At 28.7% G+C, this 25,608-nt stretch overlaps 1 protein-coding gene across 3 annotated transcripts in view; it reads right to left on the reverse strand.

Annotated features, from left to right (window-relative positions):
- Positions 1 to 25,359, reverse strand: part of LOC125066115 (ATP-binding cassette sub-family G member 1) — a 36,150-nt gene extending 10,791 nt beyond the window's left edge. Inside the window, exons 1-2 of one of the 3 annotated variants that reach the window (XM_047674033.1) lie at positions 25,139 to 25,359; positions 18,178 to 18,489 (exon numbers count right to left, since the gene is read on the reverse strand). In XM_047674033.1, coding sequence (XP_047529989.1) covers positions 18,178 to 18,322 — 145 coding nt within the window. In that variant the 5' untranslated portion in view covers positions 18,323 to 18,489; positions 25,139 to 25,359. Of the gene's footprint in view, positions 1 to 18,177; positions 18,490 to 19,581; positions 19,601 to 25,134 lie in introns of those variants that run through there. The other 2 variants (XM_047674034.1, XM_047674035.1) reach the window with 2 other exon arrangements.
- Between the last annotated feature and the right edge of the window lie 249 nt (positions 25,360 to 25,608).

The raw sequence follows: 25,608 nt of genomic DNA on the forward strand, positions 1-25,608 counted from the left end.
ATGTGACGGAAGAGATAAGGGGCTGATTTAGCAGATAAATTATTATTTGTTATTAATTTTTTAAACACAATATGATTGCGAGTTCTTATTTGTATATTTCACTTTTAATATTTAGTGACTGTATTTTCACATTTTATTTCAATGTAACGTAATTTCTTGTCCAACTGCAGTGTAGTTTGTTAACTGTCTTTATATTGTGTATATATTTCTTGTACTACTTTTATACTTCTTGTACCGGCTTCGCACGAGTAGAACGAGGGTCTACAAACGTTTATATCATACACACATATGTACCTATTAAGTAGTCTTATATCATCCATTTCAAACAAAACTTTAATGAATTGTACATCTAAATCTCAATAATTGTTCCGTCTATTGGTTTTCAACCATTTGAAAATGTGTTTGATAGTTATTGAGTTTATCGAGTTCCAACAGTTCGATAGAAGAATAGGTACAACTTACTCATTAGATATTCTACCGCCAAACAGCAATACTTCGTATTGTTGTGTTCCAGTTTAAAGTTGAGTAAGTCAGTATATCTACAAACAACATCTTGACTCCCAATGTGGTGGCACATTAAAAGAAAAGTGTTGATATATCTTACAGCGCCAATGTATAAAGTATATAGTTGGCCCATTTGCGTAAATATTACGCATGATTGTTAAAAGGATATACTGATAGGCTTTATTAGGTTGTTAGTCTATTTCTATTTCATCTTTATATATTATAGTTCTCTGTCCTTTGGTCGAGTTCTTGTTGCTGTGAAGTTAGTTACGCTCGCAGTGTGTTATTTAATTACGCCGTGCTCATACTGGGCCAAAACCGTTACGTAAAGAACTTATTTACTGAAATTTTGTGGTAAACGAATTAAATTAGCACATGGAACACTTACTCAATAATCGTTTTTTTTTTAAATATTATAAAAATAAATAGTCTCAAATCAAGTACCAAATCTATAATAACATTGATTTTCCCTATTTATAACTTTTTAAAACAAACTTTTAAAAATAATATCGATTATAATTCATTGCACAATTTAACAAATATTATACGACTTATTTTAAAATATCCGTCGGGACACAACCGTTTTAATTTGTGGTGACTTATTTTATTTTGTATGATAATACGGCTATAGTAGTTAGCTTTATAAAAACTATGAAGTCATAGTCAAACTCATAACTCATAGTTACTTGAGATATAAAGTATCAAGTAAGTCATAAATACATATAATACAGATAATTGCGTTTGCCTATTAGCTAGGGGCGTTATACGTGTACATATTGTGCAGTTTTTGGTAAAATATATAATCATGTTTAAAACACTAACTCAACAAATATTAAATACTCGAACGGAAAATCGTGTTGACGTGTGTCGATTATTTATCGTTCAAGTTTAATGACGTTCGTTCGTCTGAGAAGACGCAGCATGAATAAATCATTTATCGATATTTTTTTATGCCAATTGACTTCTAAAATTATTTTCATTCTGTCGATACCTTCCTATACATTTGTATTTGTATATTTATAAGACTTTATTAAAAGTTAAATAAATGAATAATAATAAAATGAATATTTTGTATCGCAACCGTTTCGTTTCATTTGATAGAGTTTGAAGGTCTTTTGGTCATTTTTAATTAAGAGAATATGATTAAATTTTATAATAATATAATTATAATAATAAAAGATTGTTTAAAATAATACTTAATAGGGTATTGATATTACCTCCTAGCTGAGGATATTGAATGTCATTTTCTGATAATACAATTGTAACATTCCGCACAGTCATGCTTTTTACAGCAGCTATTTTTAATTCGTGTACCTTATAATATTAAGTAATACCTATCCGTTTGTGTTGGTACCACCCTCTAATTATATATTCTACCACTAAGCAGTAATATTGGGTAATGGTTTGAAGGGTCACTTAGCCAGTGTACAGTGTCAGGAACAACGGACATCTTAGCTCCCAAAGTTATGGCACATTGGCGATGTAAGGAATGGTTAATATTTCTTACAGCGCGAATGTCTATGTGCCGTGGTGACTACTTACCATCAGGTGGCCCATATGCCCGTCCGCAACCTACACAATAAAAAAAAATCTGAAACAGCTGCAACTATTTGGTTCAGGTTTTGTATTTTGATAATGTTTTGTATTTTAGGTTTATTTTTATAAAAAATTAACTGTTTTTTATAACTAATCATTATAACCCAAGTGCTTCTTATTTAGTTCCTCGATGTAAATTATTCTTATGTAAATGTAGTAGAAATTATTGTATCAGCGGTGTCCGTGTTTCCAATATCTAAAGTTGTATCTATATGTTGAGACTGCAAATATTTTGATTTCTCCGACATAAATTAGAGTTCAGACAATATTTAAATATTCAAAAGTTACTCCGACTGTCTGTTTGTTACCTAATCACGGTTACAGGCCAGTCGTAATTAATTTTGTCTTAGAGGTAGCTTAGGATATATAGGGACAGGGTGTCACTGACAAAAGAAAAGTGAAGTGACGACTAAAATCTTATCAAGCGATACATTAGTTGCAGCAAAGTCAATTTTATCTTAATTATAGGTCTCTTATGTCCGGTCATCGTATTGATGCGATGTAATTATTTTCGCATATCTAGTAATGACCGTCGTGACCACCGCCGGTCCTTATTAACACAGTATAAAGCTGTAATTACTGCTGCAATACGTTAACTTGTTACAAACAATAATGGACGCATATTAAGTAGGTACTAAGCTGCTGGTTTATTTTATAAGTCCACACAATGATCGGATGCAATAAATATGTTGGGTTAATTACAATTGTTTTAATGTAATTATTCATTTTGATTGTATTTCGTTTTATCACTTCCATGTGTGCACACACACTTTTATCGTGAACGATACGTTTATTGTTTTTCGCTTTATTTGTTGTGGTACATTATCTTTAGGGAAAAAACAAATTTAATAATTGCACTTTTTATCGATGTTCTACAGGGAAATATAAGTATTTATGTTGTAAAACTTCTATTGGTGTGTTGTCGCTGCTCTCTAGTCACTTATGTGTGCGTAGCGCGTTTAGTATAATATACTTCATTGTTATATTATTTTTATAATCAGAATAATATATATATTTTAGTAATGCGAAAAGTGTTTTTAATTATTTTACTCCATTTTATTTAATGGTTTTCTTTAATTCAATAACAAATAAGTTCGATGCGCACACTTGAAAATATCCGTCGGCCATCCCGTGACGGTTAGGTATTTTTTTTTCATAATATACTTTTTAAATACATGATAAGTACATGAAAACCCAGTGCCGCTCAAATTTGAACAAGCCATCATCGATTTCTTCCACTGAGTTATCTCGACCCGGAACCTATCATGGGAATAATAATTATCTATCTAACATTAAAATTGATATTAGTTAGACACGGTAACTTTAGCTTGATTAACATATAATGCACTCATTAAATGCATCAATATTTAATTGTGTTTTTAAACGTAATAATAATTTATTCGGTTAGAAGCCCTGTTTTTTTCTTTTATTCGAGCCGCGATTAAAAAAATAATAGGTGCGTTTTATCGTTATTTTTTCGGTTTCCCGTAAAAAATACTAATCTGATTATATCATGGCAATTTGTCATTAAGATAAACTTGAAGAGGTAAATTTGAGAAGAGACAGGCTATACAGTATATTTATGTCTAGACTGTAAATATTTTGTAAATTTACCATAATATGCTATACAACGTTGAGATCAATATTAACGAAATCGATACGAGCGATTTTGTTTAAAGAACTTTTTTTTTAATTATGTAGTCTGGCGGACGAGCAAATGGGCCACCTGATGGTTAGTGGTTCATTCCTTACATCGCCAATGGACCACCAACCTTGGGGACTAAGATATTACGTCCCTTGTGCCTGTAGTTACACTAGCTCACTCACCCTACAAACCGGAACACAACAATACTGAGTACTGCTGTTTAGCGGTAGAATGTATGATGAGTGGGTGGTACCTAACCAGACGGGCTTTCACAAAGTCCTACCACCAAGATAAAATATATACGTCTATAGAAAAATTAAATTTAAAACCTTCGACAATAAACTATATTTATAAGTATGTAGTAAGAATATAATAGTAATTAAATGTTCACTTATTATTATAAAGTGCATTAGCACTTTATAATAATAACTATTAAGTTGTCAAGCAAAATTAGTGAATTATCAATATTAAAGTCAATATTTAAAATGTATTATATATGCGTTTTTATGGAGATTAAATTATCGTTTATTTTACAAGAACTTTACGCTTATCATGTTAGTTATCAAGTTAAAGCGAATGAAACTGCGAAGCGCAACTACTTATACTTACATATGTATATTAAAATTATGTACTTAAACCTTCTCCGATACGCGCTGCATTTTATGGTATAAGTTTTATGAAGATTGTATTAGTAATTGTTTCACTTAGGTATTACTTTAAGTCCTCACATTTATAAGTATAGATTTGAATTAGACTAGTAGTTTTAGACGTATAAATGACGTTTCGAATAATGCTTATGGAAAGAAATTGGGATTTATGGTTACATTAACTCCTATTACTTCCTGCCGATAGATCGTTTACAGCAACACTGATTGTATTCCGTATAATATTTCTGAAAAAAATATCTAGAGTATCGAAGTTTCTAGAATATGAGAAGTTTAGTTCCGTTCCATATCACAACATAACACCTGAATTTTTATTTACTTTTTTTGTGTTTATAATTCATTTCGTGATTGTCGGATGATATTTTACTACCCGTACGTCTATCAATCCGTAATGGAGCAAGCTGGTGAAATATGCCCCAAACATTTACCTTCAGGAAGCCCGCAAGTTAAGTATGATTTTATAAATAGTCGATAGTTTTAAATAAAAATTTGTAAATCTGAAAATTTCTAAACCCTCATTATAATATTAATAACAAGAAACAAAACCGCATATGTGCACGCATGTCTTACACAAACCTATAATAATATGTGTCAGACATTACACATATTTGCAACGTTTTTTGCATATATTGCATTATAGAGGATGGTTATTATTACCCAAGTGAAAACATAAATCGTTAGGAAATACGCGTAGTCTGCTATAATTTAAGGTTCGTTGCTCTTTCACCTTCAGCAAAAATAATTACCCCACCTTTTTCATATTGAGTAAACATACACATGTATATTAAACTATCTGGTCCTCGCGGTTCACTTGTTTTAAGCGTTATTGCTCCGCCTTCACTGGTCATTGTTATATATCAATTTTTATGTTCCCCATTATATTCTCGTTCTCAATAAAAATGTGTTATCTATGGAAAAAATATATTTTAAGACGAACTGATGATAGATTATTGCTTTTAAAGAAATAAATATACTCTTCAGCTTTGAAATAGTAATATACTTTGAGAAGTAGGCATTTGTTTGTGGATTGGTTTCTACGTCTGTTGCTTCATAAAAGTCTATCACTGATAGACAATCTGCCTGACTGACGGATCGCTTCGCTTAAATTGATGGGTCCAAAAGCATACAAAGGAGAGAAGCGTATAACACGAGTAATATAAGTAATACTTTTTGAAATTTCTTCTAGAATAAGTTTTATAATTTTTTTGAAGTCAGAAATATGAAGAGGAGTTTATTCTGAAAAAAACATCATAAAGTGAAGTAAGATTCGAAATCTTATAAGGGAAGTGCGTAATTTTTGAACGTGAAAGATTCGTAGGTTCTGTTTGTTAACCTGGATATAGTACCTCGCCACGACCAAAGGATAAATAAGTACACACAGAACACGTTACCTAAAAATTCATTCAAAGTAATTCGTAAGATTCCTGGTGAGATTCGCAAAGAAAAAATTCAAAACTCGCCCGCAAAGTACCATCGTGATACATCATGAAATTACTATAATTATTACAGCATTTAATACATACATAAATAAATATATCATTGTAAGTCGTTTTTATGGTATAGATGGCAAACGAGTCGAAGGCTCATCTGCAACAATGGGGCTTGCAGTAGCGTTGCCGGCCTTTATCAATCGGATATCGATATATCACGAGTGAGTTAGGAAGTTAATTCTTACATTAGATATTTTGCACATGGTTAATACGGTAATGGGGATATTACTAAAATGTCTAGTATCTTAATGCAATAACATATTGTATGTTTAAGCTTAGTTTTTTTTATTACTATCGCTGAATTATATTTGACATTGTATAATCCTGTGCTTATTATTTTACTTTGATAATTATAACATATAATTTACATATTTTTTATAATTTTTTTTAAAACTTGAAAAAAATAATGTTATTGTCAAATATTATATGAAGGACGTTCTTTAAGTTTAACCTCGTTTTGATGTGACGTATTTTAGAAGATATTAATAAAAAAAACTGCTATTTAAACGACAGCAATAATTTATCGTGGGCATAAAATAGCGGTGAGGTCAAGCGACAGCGATTTTTTTTTACTTAACGAAATATTCCTTTCCTTCCTCAATAAAACTACCACGTCAGTTAAACTTTTATTGATATGCTATGAAAAATAATTCTAAGTCCTTTAATGACATCATATATGAGCCTGGGTGGAAGATATAGCGGCACTAAAACTGTTCCCATGTGGTTAATTTGTGTTTAAAATCATACTACATTATAGTGTAGATAGGTATGTCACAACTATTATTCTTGCACAAAATTATAATAACAAAAAACTACAAATTAACCAAAAACAGTTCGCTATTAGGTCACAACTCATATAGATAGTAAAATTTAAGACTTCGCGGAATTTTTTGTTCCTTTCGAAAATCAAAAGACTTACAACCCTACCTACTGACTTTCTTGCCAGTTTTTCTCGGTAGAATCTACATTCCGAACAGGTGGTTTACATTTAATACAATTCTATAAAATGGCAATTTAAAAGCAGATTTGTGCTTATCAAAGCCTACTTGAATAAATTACGTTTGGTTTTGTTTTTGTAGCTATTAAATTGAATTATATATTTTATTACCTCAATACTACCAACATACTTTTGTTTTATAATTTAGATTAGATTAATATTATTTATTTAATAATAAAAGGTTAAGTTGTGTGCCGTGTTTATCTGCAAAAGTTCACCCAAATGACAATAATCTAAATTTATGAACACAATAGTTTGTAACAACGATGATCTCTTGGAATTAAATAAAATATCGTGCGTGTGTGGTGAAGGAAACCAAGGAAAAAAAAGGAAAAGGAAGCATGTTCTGTATGAAATTCTGCCATAGTTGTTTTCACCAACCACACTGGCATAACCTTTTAAAAAGCAGACTCTCTCGTGTAACTACAAGCACAGGATATACGAGTAACACCTTACTTTCCAAGCTTGGTAGCAAATTGGCGATGGAAGAGATAATATTTCTAACAGAACCAATGTCTACCGGCGTTTGTGATCACTTACCACTAAATAAAAAAGTATAATATACCCCTATACTTTACCCTTCTTAAGCATTTAGTAGTTTTTTAAATAAAAAAGAGTTGATCTGTTCTGCAAAGTCATTTAATTAAGTTTTCTTTTTTTAAGTACATAATAGGTCTATTTGTCTGTTCGCCTACGTTTTTTTAAACGAGGGCTTTGGTCGGCAATGACATTTCATTTATTCTACTCATATTAAGTATTTGTATTTAGTAAGAAACTATCAATTTTTAATTTTTTTAAATCTTGTTTAAATTTTTAATAGGAGCGATGTTTTTACTTGTACAAAAATAAAATTAAAAATGTTCAGTTTAATTCGGTTTTTAAATTTAATCACGAGCTTATAATGCATGCACACGGTAATTATGCATCGGATGAAATATTTTGGACTCTATACCTAATATTTTTTCAACTTTACGAGGCAAAGTTCACGAGAATAACAAAATAATTTTGATTAGAATAATGTGGCTGCTTGTATATATATATTGTACACGAAAACTCAGAAAAAAATCTTCGTTAAATGAATCCCACACAGATACAGAGCTTTGTGTAATTTTATACGTTTTAAAAACGGACACCGTTACCATTACTTCTAAATAAATTTAAAATACTAGATGTGCCCGCGACTTCGTGCTCGTTTGAATTTAACAAAAAAGTTATTGCTGTAGCCTAACTTACTCCTTATTAAATCAGCTGTCTGCCAGTGAAAGTCCCGTCAAAATCGGTCCAGCCGTTCCAGAGTTTAGCCGGAACAAACAGACAAACAGACCAAAATTGATGATTGACAGAAATATTATTAACTATATTTATATTTTAATATTACAAACAGAACTCCAATTTTATTATATGTAATAGATTGATAAATGGGTACCTACGTATTATTTATGTTTATTGTTTTTATCTATATTTCGTCCGTGTTGTTTATTATTGGTCGATTTAGAGGTCATGGGCTTATTTATTTTGGATCCTGGAAAAAAATGTTTTAAAGTCCGGTTTTAGGAACTTGTTAGTACGTAAGCAGTCATTTGTCTGATCGCCCACCGACTCGATTTAATTGCACACATCACTCTAATGTTTCTTACACTATCTTATCCTTAAAATCTTACGGGCCAATCGACCAAAGTAACTAAATTCAGTCATTAATGAATATATCCATATGAGCCAGAGATGCAATTTGATCTACGAGTATGTATAACAATAATAATAATTTATGACATACCTATACTGAATACCTATTTCACATTTTCTTACGAAGCGCACTTCTCATTTTCGTTAGAGATGGCCCAGTGGTTAGAACGCGTGCATCTTAACCGATGATTTCGGGTTCAAAGCCAGGCAGGCACCACTGAATTTTCATGTGCTTAATTTGTGTTTATAATTCATCTCGTGCTCGGCGGTGAAGGAAAACATCGTGAGGAAACCTGCATGTGTCTAATTTCAACGAAATTCTGCCACATGTGTATTCCGCCAACCCGCATTGGGGCAGCGTGGTGGAATATGCTCCAAACCTTCTCCTCAAAGGGAGAGGAGGCCTTTAGCCCAGCAGTGGGAAAATTTACAGGCTGCTAATGCTAATGTTTATGCTACGCGTCCAAAGAAGGGACACGTTTATTATATTTCTTTGATATTTTATTGCTAACTTTAAAATAAAGTAGGAGTCTTCTCTTCACATTATCTTTAAGCGACTATAAAAATTTTGACTTAACATTACATTTTAAATATTTATTTTATATGAATTTACATATATTTTATTGTGTATTTTAAATTTTTAATGTAATATTGCGGTCTTAATTTATTTTATAATTAAAATTCTAAAATGACATGTGTGTGTCCTTGAAAATAATTAGTATTAGAATCAGGTGCTTTTTCATTGTTCATAGTTTTCGTAGAACGCTTCTCTAGTAGATCTTGCAAAAAGATAATATGGAATGGAATAATGAATCATTGCACTATACTAGTTATATGTAAGAGCATATGTATGGAAAACTACTTGTCACAATTAAGCCATGCGTGATAAAAATGAATAAGAATAAATTCAAGAGCATCTAGGGTAGGCTAGCTTTAAAGGATGCTCTAAAGGTCCTGTCTTTAGCTCCAGCTATTGTTTTCGTTCAAAAAATAACAATTGCTATCCGAATTTAGAAACTGTCGTGTTTCCCGCGCCTCGACGATTACTCAATGTTAAAAGTCTTTGACCCTGCACCTGAATTCTCTCAGTTAAGGCCGGATTTGACGTACCATCGGATTATGAGACTGACAGTGACGATATAGTATCTACCTGTGTTTCTCACTTGTACTCTATAATATTTCATACGTATTAAAGTTTGTTATTAACTTGCAAATCGATTAGGAGAACATCATAATCACAAACTAGTACAATCCATTAGTCAGACAGTCTACCTTTAATACACAATTATAAATTTGCATATTTGTAATTGTGTATTAAAATAATATATTATTTGTTTTATATAAATTAATACTAATAAGTAAATTGGAATAAAGTTACCATTTTCGGATTGTGTCATAGTTTTAAAATAGCATACATTGGTTAAGTATTTTTAACGTGTAACTGAAAAAAAAAAATCATATCTCCTAAAAATATTAGTATGGTGTTTTAAATAACAGTAGCACACATATTAGGTTATTTCTGTCACAAATAAAAAGAAAACAAAAAATTACTTTACGGAAAGTTTTTTAAGAATGTACACGTTCATGTTTTTTATTATTTTATCACGAAAAAAACCAAAAAAAATAATACGGAACTTCATCTCAACTGTCGTTGGTCTACTTATATGAAAATGACACGTTTATTGATTTCCGTAAAAAAAAACGCTTTAAATTTATAAAGATATCCGATCATTTACTCAAATAATTATTATTTACTTTAAAGGTAATAAAATAACTTATCATAAATAGCCGACTAGAGCTGTGAAAATAAAATGACCCGCTTTTACAATAATCAAAGCGCAAGCAATGTAATCGTTAAGAAATTTTAACATAAAAATAACTACTTAACGTTAATTAACCTTAAAATAAGAATACATTCGTAACTGTACTTTTTAAAATCGGCTTAAACTTTCACCAGATGTAACAATGGCAACCCGATTAGTTTTTAAATTGAATTGACAACTCCTTTGTGCGTCATCGTAAATACTACGAAGTTTCCAGAACTTGGTGGTAAGAACTTGGCCTCCCCTCCATGTTAAATCCCTCCACAGAAGGTAAAACATGTACCAACACGTGCTATTCGTGTTGTTACACTTTCCCTATGTATGTACTAAGAAAATGCAATATAATTCAAGAAGGGATAACTTATTATTATGCTTACTAACAAATATTTTTTACATATTAATGTAATTTGATATTTAAATCTGTACTTATGAAATCGTTTGTACTTACGGACAATAAGAGAACGGTCATAGCTGATGTCTAAAAAGCTAAAATTTGGAACATAGGATTATTTTATAAAGTAAGTAAATTTTTGAAAACTATGAATTTAACTTCATACTCGTACTCCGGTACAACATTGATTACATAAGATACTTATCTATAAGATTTATTTTGCCTTGTTTTATATATACATATAGTATATATTGTTAGTATTCTCTCTCTTTTTCATTGAAGTATTTTTAACTTTGATTTCATTATTGTATTTCTCGAATGATGTTTTAAGTATAATAAGTATATTTTTAAGAATGCAAATTACACGCACGAGTTGTGTGGATGAACGTAATTGTGTATGTACTGAAAACCAGCTATAAGAGAGCACGAACATTTCACCAACATTTATGACATTTTTAAAATTATTGTATGATGTCTTATATATTCTGTTTCTCAATGTATTCTTTCATATCATATCATACGTAAGAGTAATATAAATTTACTAAGTAGGTACTACTTAATACCTATTCTTTGACAGTGGATTATGTTTTAAGCAATAAAATAAGTTTAGCGCGAATATTCTCGTTTTTATATTTAACATGTATATATTTGGGTACAAAAACTGGTAAGTAACCGATTTTTGAGATTAACCATTGTTACTTTACGCTTTATAATCTTACGTGTAACTTTGTAAAGATTGTTATAGGGACACTTATGAGTTACGCCTTGTGGACAGATCTACCAGATGCGAGCGTAATGAATTGTATCTAAAAATTTTAATGGGACGTAAGAGGAATGACTCAAACGAAACCCTTTTAATTCTGTGACGTGTAGTTAATTTGCATGTAGCGCGTTTAATTTTTTTTAAATATAATTTAACATTATTTCATTACTTTTTAATTATTATAACTATTTTTCAAGATTTTAGAACAAGTTAATGGGTTTATCCAAAATAAGCGTAATCGTGAGAAATCTTATGATTCGTCTATGATTGTTCATTACTCCTATTATTATATTTTCTGAATACATAAAAAAGTAGCAATTTTATCTATTAAATGTGTTTCCACAAAAACTTTTTTAACGACGTGTTTTCATCTACGTGCCATTAAAATGCGTGGGAAATATTATTAATTAAAATTGAGTTCTTAGTTACTCATAAAAAACAAAATTATAAGGAAGTGTAAAAAACTGGTGTGTTGAAATTTTAAATGAAGTGACAAATATTTAATTTAAATTAAAAATACTCGTAAAATTCTACTCTAATTATACTAAGTTGATTATTGTTTTGTCAACGCTCTAAAAAAGCACGCGGGCTGTCTACTTTCTACGTTGACATAACAAGTTAAATAACACCGTATTTATGTACAACATATACGTGAACGTTAAGTTTTTACTTATTATTTAATTATCATTTGCCAAGTAATATATATTTAAAGCTCGCGTATATTATTTAATTACTATGTATATAAATAAATAAGGCTAAAAATCACTTGACTTGATTTTAATTTCGTCTGCCATTGGCCACATTAAATGATTTATGAAAAGTAGTAATGTAGATGATATTCCGAATCAGTGGTTGTTTAAAAATTAAATTTATTTTTCGAAAATTTACTTGGATAAAATAAACTACATTTAATTGTAGTATTAATTCCCACTAAACAACATTTCTTCCAGCTTGTAATAAATGATGGTTATTAAATTTGTTTTTAATTATTTTTTTTATATTATGAAAGAAAGTTTAATTGGTTAAAGAAGTATTTTCAATTGTATTGTCAATGTGTTTTCTGAAGAAGTATCTTTTTATTTAAAAATGGAATATCCGGGGAGACTCATCATTAACGGAAAATACAAATAATGAAACTTATACTAATACTGCATCATTATGACTTGCATGTTTCGATTGTTTGACCAACGTCTTTCGTTTATTTTTATCACAGGCCTAACGCGAACTCACTGATAACGCAATTTAGGTGCGTTTATACCTTACGTTTACTTCTCCGACCCGTAAGTCGTGTAAATTACAGTGTTATAATTTATATCCTTACTTGAATAAGGACTCGAAAATTACGTTTCTTTTTTTGGTATAGGCACGTTAAACTAAATTCATCGAATTCACATAGTAGTATATATAAAACAAAGATGATACGCTTAATCGAAATGATACAAGAATATTTTATCATCGTCATGTCATAATTACTTCTCGAGAGCTGTCACAAACATTTGACTATGTATGTTATAACTAAGTGAATATAATACATAGGCGGTTTTATTAATATTATATTAAGAAGTGTTTTGATCACCCTTCAGAATAAAACAAATTATTGCTGTTAAACAGTTAGTTATATAATCTATGTATATATATATCTGTATATTTAATTGAATATTGGTTGATGTTTTATTTCTGATAAATCAGCTTCTTATTTATAAACAATGACGCAATCATTATTAAATTAAAAATGTAATGATATTTGATAGTGCAGCAAACTAAATTTTATTTATATTATATTAAGAAGCGTTTTGTTCACCCCTCAGAATAAAACAAACACAAGCAAAACCAATTATTGTTGTTAAACAGTTAATTATATAATCTGTGTATATATAAATATATCTGTATATTTAATTGAATATTGGTTGATGTTTTATTTCTGATAAATCAGCTTCTTATTTATAAACAATGACGCATAATTTTATTAAATTAAAAATGTAATGATATTTGATAGTGCAGCAACCTACATTTTATTTATATTATATTAAGAAGCGTTTTGTTCACCCCTCAGAATAAAACAAACACAAGCAAAACCAATTATTGTTGTTAAACAGTTAATTATATAATCTATGTATATATATATCTGTATATTTAATTGAATATTGGTTGATGTTTTATTTCTGATAAATCAGCTTCTTATTTATAAACAATGACGCATAATTTTATTAAATTAAAAATGTAATGATATTTGATAGTGCAGCAACCTACATTTTATTTATATTATATTAAGAAGCGTTTTGTTCACCCCTCAGAATAAAACAAACACAAGCAAAACAAATGATTGTTGTTAAACAGTTAATTATATAATCTGTGTATATATAAATATATCTGTATATTTAATTGAATATTGGTTGATGTTTTATTTCTGATAAATCAGCTTCTTATTTATAAACAATGACGCAATCATTATTAAATTAAAAATGTAATGATATTTGATAGTGCAGCAACCTACATTTTATTTATATTATATTAAGAAGCGTTTTGTTCACCCCTCAGAATAAAACAAACACAAGCAAAACCAATTATTGTTGTTAAACAGTTAATTATATAATCTGTGTATATATAAATATATCTGTATATTTAATTGAATATTGGTTGATGTTTTATTTCTGATAAATCAGCTTCTTATTTATAAACAATGACGCATAATTTTATTAAATTAAAAATGTAATGATATTTGATAGTGCAGCAAACTAAAACAATGTGGCCGTCATGGAACATCCGGTAGTTATCTTTGTGTTGTAATTGTAAAAAAATATATTTAAAAAAATAAAACAATTAATAAATATGGAGTAAAATAAATAAAAGCAGAGTTTTGTCAATACTGTTAATTTAATTATTATTTTAGATGTACCTTATTAACATGGATAATCAATGAAGAATGTTCCTACAACTACGTATACACCGCTAAGAGACAAGGGCGCGGTGGCGCTAAGGGTACAGAACGGCATAAGGGAGCAAGTCGGGTTTACACCAAGAGCTAATTCTAGCAGAATTAAAAATTAGGCTATTTCACCGGCCATTTACCCGGGCCTCTATGTCCGTAACATCTATGTGCAGTCTATGTCATCTAATTCGGTTAATAGCGGCTTAACCGTGAAGAGGTAACAGACAGAGTTACTTTATCATTTATAATATTAGTAATGGTACAGAAGATTAAGTGATGTGGTTTAAACTTAACATCATACTTGTATTCATATTAGTTCTCGGTTGAGGTCACACGTTAACCCAGTTTAAGAAATGTACACATAATTTTCATTAACGTAAAGTGAAAACATGTATTTACAATTTTACAGTGCTTCAAGCGGTTACTGTTCCGTTATACTAAATATTACACGCACCAGGCAAATTAACTGTATCGCTTGAAATATAAAATTATATTGTGTAATACAAATACAATAGATACGTACTAATGTTAAATACATTTACATAGGTGTTATAAATTAGTACGTAATATGCTGTTATTGCTTATTATTGAGACTTAGACAATTTCGACCAAATTTCTGCACATTTATAACACTTGAAGAAAATGTATCACAATTTTCCTAGTAACATTGGGATATTTTTTTATAATATAATTTTTAACTTTATATTATTATTTTAAGATGAATAAAAATAACGATTTTGTAGTTTTTTTATTGTATTGTAAGATATAAATAAAAAATACATAAATATTGTCTCCAAGAGCTTTTAAAAGGATATTAAGTATTGGTAGACCGCATCTTGTATATTTTCTATTCTTTTTTATATGTATTATTATAGTTACTATCTCGATGATTTAGTGGCTAGTTTATAAACTTATAGATCCCGAAGGTTAAAACCTTGGGTCGAGTAAGATATTCTCAACGGTAAAGCCGGATGGTTTTGTTTCTGAAGTTTCCACGTATTAGGTATCCCTTGACATCGGATTATGAGAGATACATAATTGAGACTGCATTTATGTTTCGCAGATCGCCCAGAGTATTAACGAAAAATCATTTGCACGTCCACACCGTTTCAAATATTTAAACATCGTAAACAATATTTGATTGCGATAAATATCTCGCAGAGCTATTTTGACAGGTATGTTTCCGAATGAAATAAACAAAACACTCGCTCGCTGCATTGCAAGTGAAATTCTACTATCGTCGGTTTGATAAGAAACCTATTTCTATGCTCATTAACATTTGTCTATATTTCTTTTCACAATGTAAATTTAAATGACACATATTTCCATTACGAGTAGTAGAGCACTTGTATAGAGACGAAATATATTTTTTAAAACATTTTGTTTATCTCTTAGACAAAACAATAATAATTGATTTAACATTGTCTTAATATTTGAAAAATTACATAGTTTTTACGACATATATTTACAAATTCACATACACCGGGTGCATTCATATTATATTTACTCGTCAGTTCAATTTCTAACGCTAATTAATCCGCAAAATTAAAGTTTATGTAACTATGGAGGAAAAAGCGATTTCGTAATCATTTCAAAAGTCATCGAAATACCAAATAAAGACGAGATGATAAGAAAATATTCATGAATTTAAATAATGAATAAACTTAAAAAAGTACAAATTTATAATAATGTATTATGTGTAAAGTATATTATTATGATCACTCAAATATTACAGATTTTAGGAATATTGCTAATTAAAAAGTAGTAATTGTCTATGGGTTTTTTTAATATAATATTAATTGGCACTATACTAGAAAGCTATGTTTGAGTAACAACAAACTAGCATAATTTATATGAAAATAAACATAATTTGTATATAGTATATGTTTACTAACGAAGGCGCGCCTCTACTTTAAATTATCGCCGTGCGTTGGCTGAGTGACGCTCGTACTCTCAAGATGTCTTAGTGTGCGTGGGATGACTAATGTAAGAATAAAGAAAAAATAAATAAATTAGATTATATTTTTAAAGCACGCCGCTGTTAACAAAGAGGCGCGTGCCTCGTGTGTGAAAACATCTAGAGTACCTATAGAAATTATTCGTTTAATATATAAATACTAACATCTTATGTCCTTAAATGCTTATATGAATTTTCCTTTCATCATAATATCGATTGAAGGAAATTAATATTTTCCTACTGTATTATTGATGAAATTTTATATGTAAACCCAATTGCATAGTGCAATGTAATTGCAAGAGGAAATTGTACATATTATAATGATATCAAAATATTCTTTAAGAGTAATTATCTCTTACAAATATCTCTCACAAATTATGATATACGACTATTTTTTTAAATCGGGTAATCTTGTTGTATTGCTATTATTTCCAATGTTTGTAAAAATGTAACTACAGGCACAAGGGACATAACATTTTAGTTCACAAGGTTGGTGGCGCATTGGCGAAAAAAAGAGTGGCTAATATTTCTTCATGTCTGGTTGATGGTGTCAATGGAATAGCTTAAAATAAAATAAGTCGGCTAATTAGAATACTTGATAGCCTTTTTTCTTTTTTTTAAACAGATTTTTAACCAACTCTCTAACTTTATAATTAAAAAAAAAATCTAATTGGCTGTTTGTTTTGTATAAATATTACGTCGTTTGTAAGAAGCAAGAAAAAAAAAAACTCTCGATTATTAAATAAGCTTTTATCCGATGTCTTCAATAATTGTGAACAAAATCTATCAAACTTTGAAGTCGATTTCGTATAAATAAAAATAATACACTTCTGGTTAAAAGGGATGCAAAAGAGCTATGCCTTTTTTGTTACGTTTAGAAAAGTCGGTGTTTTATGTTATATTTATATGAACAGTAAAATTTTAATTTAAATTATGTTTTTTAATTAATATGGCATACATTCAAGAATATGTTTTTGTTTACTTGCAAAGTGGTAAAAGTATATTAGGGTACAAAATACTTATGATTTGTTTTGTTGATTTATTAAATATGGTTTTAAAAAAATATATACGCCAAAATATTTGCAGTAAGCTAAGCTATATATACCTACTGGCGAGTCTTTACGACGAGGAATGTAAGAAAACAATTGCCTTCAATTGTCCTTAATCGATATGCGCCTGTTTGTTCCATTTAAAGTCCTTACAAAATAATAAACTAAAAATAATAATAAGATAAATAAAATATAAACAATTTTAAGATTTTGCATTAAATTAAACCAAGGGATAAGTTACCACAAATCATGTGATGGTTTTAGCTATTTTTCCTCATTTACAAACTTTCCGTATGGGCAAAACCAATGAAAAAAACGTTATGAATAAATATGCGTATAGGACACAACAAACGCATGGAACAAAAAATGTCCATAACACGTTTTACATCTTTAAATCGGCGATGCGGTATAATCGTTTCATTGTTTGCAGGTAAAACGCCTCAAGCGCGATGTGGCTAATTCGCCAAAATCGCAATGAAATTTGAGTAATTAATTTCAGATATGAGACTCGAGTAATTAAAAAATCTATAAAGCGATTGAAATATAGTAGTTGATCATATATAATTGTCTAACAAATAATACGGTTTCGGACTCTACAGTATTTTGCTGGTAGTTTAATTTTTATCGATTCATCGCAATGGTTTAACTTTTCATGCTTATAAAATATTTAAAGGAAAGTACTCACCTAACCGGAATTTGCTGAGGGAGAAAGTTTTTATTGAACATGTTATGTTCTTAAACTCCAAACAAACCGACGTCCTTGGTAGCAAAGGAGTAACGTTGTTGTTACTCAGTTCCATGCACTGTCCTTCTTTTACACCGGGCGTCATTGTTTATTTTTAATTATTGTCACAGTAGATGTTTATATTACATTCCAATTTTAAATCACAGATTCATAAACACTAATTTATAATTCAAAGTTTATTAATCTTTGAATTCCACCAAGTTCAATATGTTCATTCGAGTTCAAACCGCATGTAATCCACTGGACACGGATCTGTAAACAAAGTGAATAATATAAACTCATTATAATTATCAGTTTGTGCTTATAATTAGTCATTACTTAAAACAGTTTATTTGGTTCATTGAAGTTCCGTATTTTTATTGTCTGGTTTGATCAGTATTTGGCAGTGTTTGAACTTGTTGTCTTTTCTGATTGATAAGAAATAGATTCGCTACAAAATTTTGACACGATATTTTATGTCGTAATTTTAATATGCCCTCAAAAAATTTGAAGTAAATCTTATTCGATACAGCAAAAAATATTGTAACTGTAGTTTGATTTATCTGTTATTCTATTTTTATCCTTATCAGAATATACAATAATTTGAAATGTTTTCATTGATAATACTGAACTTCGAACCTTTTAAAAGTTATAATTGGGGACAGTAGTTTCAGAGATATTAAAATAGAGTAAAGAACGCGTTTAATAAAGTGATACACAAAAATACATTTTCACGACCACAGCAAGTGATCTTTTTAATTAGCCAAACTAATCAAATGATATTGTCATGTCTTATATATTTATTATACATATAAACATATTTCTTTATCAGATTCTACGAGAACGATTGAGAAGCTATTTTGTCCAAACTTTTGTCACTGGTGACAATACAATCTAATTTATTGAATTGCCTTCCGTGTTCAATCTAATAAATATAAACTTGTTTTTAATAAGTGATGTGATATATGTTATTATATAACTATGTGATTTGACTTAATATTGAATATCTTTTAAACCAAATTAATTTTGAATTATAAAGAATATTTTAAATGGCTTGCTATATGCACTGTTGAATCATATTTAACAAGAAGAATTAACTTTAAAGGGACAACCGTCAGTTGTATAGAGTACTTTTTTATAAAAAAATAAATATACTTTGTATGAGCAGTATCATAACTGCTGGTGCTGATCATCAGCTGAGTGGATGTGAGCAATCATTTATAAACTTGTCCCGCTTATTTATAATCATTCTGCATAATTCAAACGATTGACATTTTATATATGACTGGAATTTGATCTACGTCTTCTAAGAAAATAATTATTATTATTTATTTACTTTCATAATGATTACTTATATAACCTTACCTTAATAACACTATGCATAATCAAAACATCACTGATATCCCGGGTGGTGATTTGTATTAGGTAAGCTTATTAAATAAAAGAAAACAATTTTATATTTAGATATCACGTCCCAGAACAAAAATAACGGTAATTTTCGTAACGAAGATTATAATCTTACTTTATTTACTTTCCGCTACACTTAGTTGAGGGTAGTTATAAAATTATATCATTGATATGTACAAAAGTCATCAAAACATTTATCTTATTATAAATCTAAAAATGCCGCGTATCTATGTTACTTTTCGTAACTTATTTTGTTATGTTTGTGGTCAATTTACTTCTAAAAGTGAAAAAAAAACGTACTGCCACTACTAACTATAGGAGAAATCTCCGTTTTTCGAAAAAAGGTTATTTTAATGTAGAATAACAATTTATGTCACTAATTGTATAGGTAATTTTAAGTAAAATCAATAAATGCGTTTGACTATTAAACTTAATGTGATAGAACAATTTTATTTCGATATTCCACATAGTACTAAGGAGGCAAAACACAATTACATGCTGTGAACCCAGTGAAATAAAAAAAATTACTTTGTTGCAAAGTGTAATTAATACCTTATAGTCAATGATTAAGAATAATTCTTTCATGATAATTATTTTTATTACACGAATTAAAACTGAGTTATAAAAACAAACGGATTAAATGATTATTATCATTGTTACACGTGTCACAGTCCGTATATTAAAATAAAAACTTTTCTTTTTGGGTGAAAAAGGACAAAAAAATTAACAGGTTATGGCACCTAAAAACCGAATTAAATATCTAAGGTCAACGTCACTTCAACGAACACCATTAATTCATTTGGACTTTCAGAGAGATGATAGATAGCAGGAAAGTCCGATATGACAAGAGATTATTTGATTGTTTTATTAATTATTGTATAATTAAAAGCGGGAAAATTTGCACGGATAGGACCGGATTTAACGTCCCGTTTTTAAAATCTGGCTTCTGTGTTTGGCGATAAGTCAGTCTATTAATTATAATACTAAAATTATAAAGATGTAAACGTAAACTATGATGGGCTATTATTTCAGGATGTACAAGAGCTATGTAATATATTGTCAAACTAAGATACGTACCCTACACGAAAACAGAATGAACGTAGTTTGTCTTTTAGGCGTTAACGCAAACGTTTACGTTATGTGACGCTACGTTTTTATAGATAAGCCATAGTAATTATGTTAACTTATATTATTAAAAATGTAAAAAAAACGATAATTTTAATAAAATTAATTTGTATTTTAAAACAAGTGTAGCACTTTTTTATTTTAAATAGATTGACACATTTCAATTATGACCAATGAAGAGTAATTTTAGATCTATTACAACATATTTAAAAAACAAAAATGTAACGTGTTACACTTACAATCTAACTGTGTCTAAAAATATCTAATCATTTTTAGTATACGTATTAGAATAACAATAATTTGATATATTTTTTTCATTGTCGTTTTTCTTTATCGAAATTAAAAATGTATTATCATGATTATGGCTAGGTAAAAATTCAGGTAAGTAGTTTTTTTAAAACAAAATGTAATGTGTTATATTTAGTTTGTAATATAATGGGTATTTGACATAACTTACTTAGTGCCACTCAAAGAAAAACACTAGAAATATATAGCTAGAAATGTATAAAAAATCAAATTCTAATTTGGTGAGACAGAACGTGTAATAATAAAAAAAGTTGAATTGACAAGAAGAAACATTTAAAAATAAATAATAATTAAAAATAAAATAAATGTAATTAAAATGTCTTTAACAATTTATAAAAAAGTAAACAAGAATTTTAAATAAGCAGAGACATTTACACCAGTACTACCGAGAAACATAATAAATTCGCTATTCATAGGCGTCTCCAATTTTTAAGTTTCCAACGAATACCTTATATTTTCTAATAATTATAATCAACAAATAAATTACACAGGGTTAATATCGGACTGGATTTAAAATATGTAGAGTAAAATAGATTCTTAATACTGTTCAAATAAAAATAATAGGAATATAATATCAAATAAGAATATCACGAAACGGATATTCTAAAAAAATAAATTCTGCCGAATTAAGCTTCTTGAACTCATTAAAAATATAAACATTTAAATATATATATATATATATTTTATGTGTGACGAAACTTTGTAACAGGAAGCCGAGAGAGCGTGTGCTATTTTATTTGAACAATGCATGGCTCAATTGTTTTTTTTAGTACTGTACTACTAGTCAGTAAAATTTTATTTTTAAATGAACATATACATTTTGAAAATGATAAGTGTACTAATTATATTAATTACATTACAAAATAACTAAGGTATATTCATTTCTAATGGTCTTGATGAATTATAAATAGAAATTAAGAATATGGAAATTCCGGGGTGATTAGCTGGTATTTGAACTCGCAATCATGGTTTAGATGCGCGGGTCCTAACAATTGGGCCATATCGGCTTTTAGGTACGAGTAAGTAGAAAAAATCTGAACGAGTGCTAAAAAATTACACACACACTAATGATTAAATAATGCATTTGCTTGAAAATATTTTCTGCTGCATAATCACTAAAAAGTCCAGACAAATTATATTCCAAAACTCATTGTTAAGTGTGTATTATTTTTAATTTATGTAAACTTAGTTAAAAAAACTTAGGTCTTAAGAGAATGATCGTTTTTGTAACTATATTTTTAATGGACAAAAATACTTTTTGCATTGAATAGCAACGTCTATATCTCTTTTGGCAATTATAACAATGTAGGTATTTTATCTAAATTAATAAAAACATGATGAAACATTTCATCAATTATAAAAACCACATGACGCATGTATAGGGAAACTCAAACAATATGAAGTGTAACAAATGTGTGTGACTCATACGCATTGCATACAACTAAATTTAGATACGTGAAATTTGTATGCGATGTTACAGTAACACTTATTATGTAGTTGAAGTTGTATCCTTGAATAATAATAATAATATTAACTTAGTGGTTAGAATGCGTACATCCTAACTTAAATTATTTGCTCATAAAGGGTCATTATATTCTTTTAGTATATAATGTTTTATTGGCTTGTGACTTGTGAGAATTGCGTAGTACGAAAACAATACGAAATTTTTGGGCGAGCTGCTGATCTCCTAGCCAGATAGATGTGCAATCTGTACAAAATATAAAATTACTAACAGTATTTAAAACGGGATATTTACCATGTTTTTTATTTTTATTTGTTGGAGCAGAGGAATAAAAATAAAAAACATGGTAAATATCCCGTTTTAAATACTGTTAGTAATAAAAATAACCATGTTAATTTAAAATCTTATATAAAATATAAAATGTACTTCGAAATACCTCAACATGATTTCTATAGATATATTTCGTAGACACGACCACGAAAATGGTACAGAGAGTACAGAGAGCGAAACGCGAAGTAAACAAAGAATATACTTAAAGATTAATTGAAATAACTTCTAGCGTTATCAACTTAATAATCTGAAATAAAAATTACCTTGTAATTCTACTTATCTTTTCTCGGATTTCATGGTAGAATATATTTGGCGTATAATTTTATTTTCTATATATTTAGTGTGTATTTAAAATAATTTTCAGTAATAAGTGCGCAGCACTGAAGTGTAACTGACAACTGATAGCTGACACTAAAGAAATGTCGTTACAATATTTTTTTTATAATTCTATACTCATGACATTGCTGGCAACAATATGCGTTATTATAGAAAGAAGAATATTGAGGTTAAAATTATGTCAAGATGATGTACTCGTTCGTAATTTTTGGAATTCCAAACTTGGTAATTGGTCTATAAGCACGTAAACGTGCCCAAAAAACTTTAATAAATCATACAGCTATTATCTACATCATATGAATTCGATGTTTATTGTTATTGTTGGTATATAAAAATATGTAGGGTATTAAATAAAAAAACTAAATTTAGAAAATCGTTAAGAGAAGTATAATTTCATAAATATTAAAGATTTTCAATTTACATATTTATAATAGAAGGTTCGATGTGTAATAATTTTTTACACTTTTCATTTCCGTAAACATATATTGTTATATTGTGTTTGGGTGTCAGTTGTCGTAGGTTTTAGGTATAAAAAAGTCTATGTCCTTCCTAGAGATTCAAGCTCGCTTCATACTAAATTTTATCAAATTCGATCGAGTCGTTTAACTGTGAAAGCGTAACAGACAGACATATCGCATTAATTATATTAAGTATAGATTACAATTAGAATGTCATTATATTGTCAATTTAACAATCAATGCAAAATAAAACAGTTTTAGGTATAAATAAAAAGTTTCGTACACCATGCGATTAATGTTATTTAAGTGGTGGTGGCTAAGTGGATATGAGAGCTGGTTTGGTGCGTAATATGTCACTAGAAAAATGTATTATGAAGTTAAATGTAAAAGAAACTTCACTCTCTATCGATGTGATTTAATTGATTGACAATATTATACTGCAGCGTTATAACATTCGTATAAAATAATCGTTAAAATATATTTTATTTATGCGTGTGAAGAAACTTTTTAGATAATTACTGTCATTTCAAAATAACAATGTTAATGACTTATTATAATTTAAAAATATCTATTGTTTGTTTCATTGAAAAAAATTGATAAGACTAATCATGTAATATTTATTTTTTTCTAGTTAGGTAATATTTTCTGATAAATATAATTATAATGGTATTTTATGAACTCATTTCTATAAAATAATGCAATGATATTATTAAATATGTTAATAATATTTAAAAAACGTGACATTTGGACGATGTTTCGTAGCGGTTATATAAGACTTAGATTTATTTTGTTAGGTTAATCTTACCAAGCATAAAATTAATTAAATTTACTGAGTTCAACAATATTATTCTACTTAACCTGAGCTAATTGGCATTGATGAAATCGTTGTTAGTTTGTATTTGTACATACATATTAATAAATATTATCTCTAAAGTATATCTAATTAATAGTGGTTTTCATAAAATAATTATTTATATTAGACATTAAAACGATAAGCTGGTCATATTAATTACTTTAGAATTACGAGCCACCTCCATTTGTCGCAATAATATTCCGAATCATTGAAAAACGCCCCCATTATTCATACAAATAATTGAAAATAGGAATACATAATTTTAAAATAAACACGAGTAAATAAATCCACCGAACTATCGATAGTGGAGGTACGTTACAAATATTTTTGTGCCGTTGTCTCTATTATTAATCCCCAAAGTTTAATCTATTTTAATAAAATATAAATGTTATTGCAGTCGATTACAAGTATATATTGTATTATTAGATTAGGAACAATTAATTTAGTGTAAAACTTTTTATAAGATACTAATACTAACATAATTATAATACTTATTTTATCCAATAATATAATTTATATATAACGACTATATTTAGATTAGTGTATATTAGATTAATATTATATAATTTACTCGAAATTTTCTAAAAATACATGCATCTAATACGACAAAAAAATAAGTTTTAAATTTAAAAAAATATTACAAACTTATTCGATCTCATCACGACGATTTTATCCGGGTTGATAACTTTCACGTAGTTAGTGTACACGCGCGAAAGTAAGACGATATTTACTCAGTATTCACAACCGCACAAGTACACTATGCGGCCATTTAGTTGTGACTGGCCGCAGGCCGATGTTCTGACTTCTGTCCGCTTTCGTTGTGCTATTCGTACACCGGCGTCCGACTTATAGTAAAGTCTGCAATAAGTATTGATCCGAGTCGTATCAATGGCGCGTCTGCGTTTGTAGTATGGAACACGTCATTCTATTTTCAGTACTTTATGTCTAAAGCTGTTGCTGAACGTTATTCAGTCGAACTTAGATCACTAGATTTGCACTGAAATATATTATATAAAATTAAATATGTACAGCAAATATTAATTTTACCTTGAATAATTATAGATTTATTACTAAAATAATGTTTAAAAGAATCTTATGTATATTAATTTTATGGG

Source organism: Vanessa atalanta, chromosome 9 (assembly GCF_905147765.1).
Source record: "Vanessa atalanta chromosome 9, ilVanAtal1.2, whole genome shotgun sequence".
In the NCBI taxonomy this organism is placed as follows: Eukaryota; Metazoa; Arthropoda; class Insecta; order Lepidoptera; family Nymphalidae; genus Vanessa; species Vanessa atalanta.